This window comes from Frankliniella occidentalis, unplaced genomic scaffold, assembly GCF_000697945.3.
Source record: "Frankliniella occidentalis isolate FOCC.00 unplaced genomic scaffold, Focc_3.1 Scaffold113, whole genome shotgun sequence".
Taxonomy (NCBI): Eukaryota; Metazoa; Arthropoda; class Insecta; order Thysanoptera; family Thripidae; genus Frankliniella; species Frankliniella occidentalis.
Genome location: NW_026267241.1, coordinates 264,142 through 270,062, shown reverse-complemented (window position 1 = coordinate 270,062; position 5,921 = coordinate 264,142). Strand labels below are relative to the sequence as shown.

Below are 5,921 nucleotides of genomic sequence, written 5' to 3'. Positions count from 1 at the left end.
GTACTTTGTTGTGTATAACATGCACAACTGTAAGCAGCCATAGTTATGCACCAAATTTCATGCATAACTATGTAAAACTTCAGCATTACTTTGCACAAATTTGTGCATAGTGGCCATAGTTTTGCATAATTATGCATGAAAAACTGTGCATAGCTATGGCTGCTTAAAATCCTGCAAGTCTTATGCACAACAGAATTCATGGGCAATTCTAGGCGTTACGCACGGGCATTCGTAAGCAAAAATCACTCGTTTATTCTAGTTTTGGAAGGGAAGATCGAAGCGAATCGCAACGGCGTTTTTTGTCCGTGCGTAACGGCCTCTTCACTTATTTATAAAATCTAAACGGATCATCGCAGAGCAGCCGTACACATATCATCGGATAGCTCTCCAAATGCACTTTAAAACAAGCCTTTGGTCGATGCGATTCGCTTCGATCTTCCCTTCCAAAACTAGAATCAACGAGTGATTTTTGCTTACGAATGTCCGTGCGTAACGCCTAGAATTGCCCTCATAAGGATTTAGTGCATTTAGTGTGTAGGGCCGACAGGGGGGCGATCGCCCCCCCCCCCCTTAATACGCGCCTGCTGCTGCACTGGAAACGCAAGTGTGTGAATGTCGCACACTTGTAGGTGTGTGAATATCCATTCGTACAAAATTCACACGTTTACCCCCGTATGTCTACTAATGGATACTCACACACCTGCAAGTGTGCGACATTCACACACTTGCGTTTCCAGTGTGTGCCACGAGCCATCACTCTGCCTGCTCTGTGACATGGTTTGGGCCCCGCACAGCTCCAGCGCGGCGTGAGTTCCCATACATACTGTACTTCAAGCAGATATTTCGCGCGGCGGCGGTGCTGAAAGACACCTTACAAGTGAGAAATGGATGTCGAAACGATGACGTTTCGACGTCATGTCAACCATTTTTCCATCGTATCGACGTCGATTCGACTTGCCATTTCTCACTGGGTTGGGTTGGGTGATCCTTTTCTCTTCACCCTCTTACCGTTTCATTTTCAGACGATGGGGTCGCTATTTCATGCTGCAGATTAAGAAGTCGAGGCCCGTATTCCTTCTGAAATGACTTCCAAATCCTAACTCCGCCGATTACACTCTCCTTCTCGGCTAGGAAACCAAGCATATATGTATGAGCAGTAAAGTAATATAATTTCACTGTTAATGTCCACGAACTTTCCGGAACTTTCTTCTCTGCCAGCTACAAATTATTTGTCACGACAATGCACTGTAAGAGTATAATATGAGACGTTTGGCCACGTGGTTCCAGAAACCTACAGGGGTATGTCTATTTTACGAGTTTGTACTGATGGAAAAATATCTCAAATTTAAATGTTCTACTCACAAGGGGTACAATATTTTAATCGGGACAAATCGAATTTCAAATTAACATGTAAATACTGTTAGGAAACATCCATCAGTGTATACAGGGGTGGGTTATGCTCGCCGTCTTCTTTTTCGCTTATACTGTACCGGATTTAGGAGTGCGGGCGGGCTTGCCTACCGTCGGTGGCCATATGGCCCCGTGTGAGCATACCGGGTGTCCCGGCTCTTACATGCCAGTATGGCGGGTTGCATACGCGCCGGCTCGCAGGCGCTGTCGGGAACGCGCAGGATTTCGCGCATCCCCCGCGGAACCGCGAGCACCCCCGCTGCAGGATTTCGCGCACCCCCCGCGGAAACGCAAGAACCCCCGCTACAGGATTTCGCGCATCCCCCGCGGTTCCACGGGGAGGATCGCGGTTCCGCGGGGATGCGCGAAATCGTGCAAGCTCCCGACAGCGCCTGCGAGTCGGTGTTTATGAAACCCACCATACTGGCATGTAAGAGCCGGGACACCCGGTACAATTCTCCCGTGCACGAGTGGATTGCATACTCACACGGGGCCGTAAGGCGTCAGGGCGAGCGACAGTAGGCAAGCCCGCCTGCCCGTATAAGCGGAAAAGAAGATGGCGCGGGTCACTTAGGTCGGATATATTATAAAGTAGCCGACAGTCTAAGCAGAGAAAGGTTCTAAGGAATGTTAAAAGTAGCAATGAGCGGGAAAAATTGCTGCCGGCATGGAGGAGGGTTTGAACGTACAATACGCCTTAAATATTCAGGAGTAGACAAACCCGGTAGTGTTGTAAAGAACATACCACTAAAACATGTCATTGATGACCGAGTTAAAGCAGCGCATTCGATGTTGTGGCGATCAAGATAGGGGCAGCTACGTTTACAAAGGGGCGCCCCGCAATGGCCGCATGGGACAGTTTCACTGATCTTCAAACAGCAGGCGACGCACACCTGGAATAAACCACAAAACATAACAAATAATAAAAATGCACAAGAAAAACGGCGTCAAACTGTGGAGCGCTCATGCCGGGCCGCCAGCTACTTCAAGCCATAAACGCGGTTATGCGGGAGGGGGGGAGGGGCAGGAGCAGTCGCCCCGGGGCCCCCTGTCAGCCCTACAAAGTCATCTGCGCCTGCGAGGAAGGCAATCCACAGTACGGTGCAGAACTCATATACGTAGGCAAATCACAGCAACCCCTCCCCCCTCCCCCGGTCAGCCGGACCTAAAACCGGACCTGCTTCAAGCACACCTGCGCGTTGCAGGCGCTCATCGCCAGCGCGACAAGAGCCGCCCGAAGTATAAAACAGTAGCCTCTCGATTTTATGCCGCTCGACGGTGATTCTTACCTCAAGCTGTCCACCTTGCCTCTCTGTACCAGGTGGCTGACTCACGCCGTGCACTTTCGTAGTAGTTATACTGTACCGCACCGCATGCGCGGGTGCGAGAGGGCTTGCCTATCCTAGCTGCCCACGGCTCCCTACGGCTCCGTGCGAGTAGGCAACACGCCCCCGTGCATGCGGTACAGTATAACTACGACAGTGCGCCGCGTGAGTCAGCCACCTGGTACAGTGCCTACTACAAGTGCGGTTCAAAAACACTACCCACGCGAGACCGTGTGAACCCGCGGGAAACTGGACCGCATAGTTTTTACGAGTCAGTCCTGACTTGCCTAGCCTCGATTGTCTTGCTCGCAGTGACCGTCTCCATACCATAGGCTACAAAATCCCAACCCTTTACCGACCGCCAGAGCCAGGCCTACGGCTCGCAAAACGGCGGGTCTCGTCGGACTTTGGGATGCAGACGCGAGAAGACCCAGCCAGTATGGCTGTAGGATCCGTGGCCCACCCCTGCACAGTTCAGTCTGAAACTTAGTGCATGGGAAATTACCCCGACACCCTGCCAAGAATGCACGCTAAAATAAACAATGTGCACTCACCTTCGTGGGTTCAAGCGGATTCGTTGAGGCTCCAGGGTAGACGACCAGCGGCAGCTCCCTCATAAGGACAGTGCGCATCGGGATGTCCTTAACGGCCACGATGTGTCGGCCTACACGCTCGTCGGCACGTACCTGCAAGGGTGTTGCCACTAGTACACTTACATCGTATGGGTTCAGATCGAGCTAAGAGAACACTCACCTCGAGGCACCCGCAGGTCGGCTTATGCAGTTTCCAATGCTGTTTCTGGTGTTCCTTGCCACAGTAGAAGGCGACGCGGCAGCGCGCGCATGCAGTACCAGCCTGGCCACAGACTACACACGGGCCTCTGCGAGGACCTGCAGGAAGTTGGGGAAAATTCTATACACGCTACAAGGTGTCAGGCTTGATTTTCAAACAGTTCCCCCCCCCCCCAAAAAACAGAAACTGTGTCCGCACTGTAAACACAATAGTGCCTTAGACACCCGTAGTCACGCACAAGGAAATTAGTGCCTGTCAGGTCGACTCGACTGTTAGCAACAGTGGACCTGACACGCCAGGTCAGGTGGACAGCTGGTTGTGCCTGCGAGGCAAATAGCTGGTTAAATTGGTAACATTTCAAAGCCTCTTACCATACGTAAAATGATCCTCCATTGTGGAGCCGTTCCAAATCTGAAACAAGGAAAGAAAAAAGTAAAAAATGAAAGGCGAACTCTAAGTTTTTGACATTTGAAAGAAAAACGAAGTACGTGTAAATATTTTTTAGTACACGCCGCGTGCCCATATTCTTATACAATTTTGCCACACACAACAGCGAAGTGTCCATGAGTTGGGCATGGGCAAGTGTAACGAGTTGGCAAGTGGGGTGTTAATGACGGGCAAAACTTAAAAATTTGCGCGAAAATGCTGCTGAATGAAATCGAGAGGCACGCCCGCCAACTGATGCGTGGATTTGGGAATCAAGTATCGAGAAAATGAATAACTGTGGTGTCCGAATATAAAAATGTCGAATGGAAGGAAAATACACAAATTGATGTAAAATTAGGTAATTATTCAAACAGGGCACTTTACAAAGAAACGACTCTACTAGAAAATCCTACTGCTTCTAAAAGTTAACTCTAAATTGAACAAAGAAAATACCGTCTCTCAAACTCTCGTTCAAAACTTCGCACTCACTATGTTCACGCTCACACACTGACGAATCGTCCAAACACTTCACGCGTCACTTCTCGCTGTCACGAAGACACGCACTTAATCCAATCACTTCGCACAAACTTCACTCTTCCGTCGTTCACTCATCACTGTCTCTACGCACTGGCTCGGACTTCACTGACTGTCTCTATCTCACTCACACTCACAACTCAAAGTCTCCGCTCAACTCTCCACAACAACTCTCCAAACGTCACTCGCTCAACTCTCTTCGACACTCCGCACTCCACTCACTGAAACTCGACTCCTCAGCTCGACTCTCCAACTCCTGACTTCTCAACCGACTTGCTCTCGACTGCTCCACTGACTGACTGCACTCCGCGCCTGGACCCCCGCAGCCCCTTGCCGGGCAGGGTACAATTTCACTGCCAACATTTCGGGTAGAAATACAACGATCCTACAGGGGGTCCGCGCGGCCCTCCCCGGGCCGGCTGCGCGGCCGGGGCGCTGCGCTACGCTACGCCCACTCTGCCCATCGCGTCAAGGACGGAGGCAGACGAACGACTTGGACGACCAAAAGATTTGAAATAATTAGTTGTAATTGATGGGTTGGTATTAAGAATTTCGGAAATAGCTGGAAACTGCACTTTTCGGCCGGGAGGCTTCACGCGCAGGTCAGGTTTTATGGCTAGGGACGCCGGGCGAACTGGGCCGGGCTGCGCCCTATTTACATAGAGGCGGGTGCGACGAATGCGCCCGCGCAGCTACACTGTGAAAACGCTATGAAAAGCTGTTGTCGATTTTAAGAATTAAAATCTCGCCAACAGGGGGACTCCCTCGGGGGTCGCTCCTGGGACGTTGTTTACCAGTTGTTGGTGTCGCTGGTGTAGCTGGGGTCTCACCTCCGCAACGTGGTGAGAGGTGGCACCGCCTGCTGCCTGCGACTTACGGTGACCTGCAGTGACAGCGGTTATCACCCGTCGGGCAAAGACAGTAACTGTAGGAGAGGAGTGCACTGAGGCGTAGCAGCTACGCCAACGATGGTGTTTGGGTGGAAGCTGCAGTGCCGGCGGTGGGCGAGGCGCGGCGGGGTGTTGGGCAGAGGGGCAAGCTGCAATGACCCCTCGCAGCAGCATCAGTGACGAGGGGGAAGGCCACCCAAACCTCTGGTAACGGGTCGCGCGGCCTCAACGTTGGTAGGGAGGACAGAACAACTTTACGCACACACCCTGTTTTAGCCACGTCCGAGGCCCTGTAAGAGAGTGTGCGCGTGCGCCGCTGAGAGTGCAGCAGATCTCGACGGCGAAGGGTAACGTCGTCGACGAAGGTTTCGCGCCGTCTTCGTTTCTTGAACACTTGCTGGGCTCGGAGCTCGGACGAGTTGTTGTCCCCCCTCCCCCTCCCCCGCCACCCGAATAGGGCGAGGGGGACAGCTTGAGGTAAGAATCACCGTCGAGCGGCATAAAATCGAGAGGCTTCTGTGTTATACTTCGGGCGGCTCTTGTC

The 5,921-nt window shown here is 52.0% G+C and overlaps 2 protein-coding genes across 3 annotated transcripts in view; one reads left to right on the top strand and one right to left on the bottom strand.

Moving 5' to 3' along the window:
* LOC113217541 (uncharacterized) overlaps positions 1-5,921 on the top strand; it is an 18,067-nt gene that overhangs the window by 837 nt on the left and 11,309 nt on the right. The gene's annotated exons all lie outside the window — the stretch shown is intronic.
* Positions 982-5,566, bottom strand: LOC127749971 (uncharacterized). The gene is made up of 6 exons (XM_052270205.1): positions 5,318-5,566; positions 3,899-3,938; positions 3,489-3,625; positions 3,290-3,421; positions 2,156-2,303; positions 982-1,127 (listed from the first exon to the last, which is right to left on the bottom strand). Exons 1-6 carry the CDS (start codon positions 5,549-5,551, stop codon positions 997-999), a joined length of 822 nt encoding a protein of 273 aa, XP_052126165.1. The 5' UTR covers positions 5,552-5,566; the 3' UTR covers positions 982-996.

Bases quoted from the DNA above. Each gene is read 5' to 3' on its own strand.
- LOC127749971 (XM_052270205.1), bottom strand. From the start codon at position 5,551: ATGCTGCTGCGAGGGGTCATTGCAGCTTGCCCCTCTGCCCAACACCCC. The intron at 3,939-5,317 runs GTGAGACCCCAG...TCCTTGTTTCAG, and splicing joins CCTCTCACCACGTTGCGGAG to ATTTGGAACGGCTCCACAAT. The intron at 3,626-3,898 runs GTAAGAGGCTTT...AACTTCCTGCAG, and splicing joins GGAGGATCATTTTACGTATG to GTCCTCGCAGAGGCCCGTGT.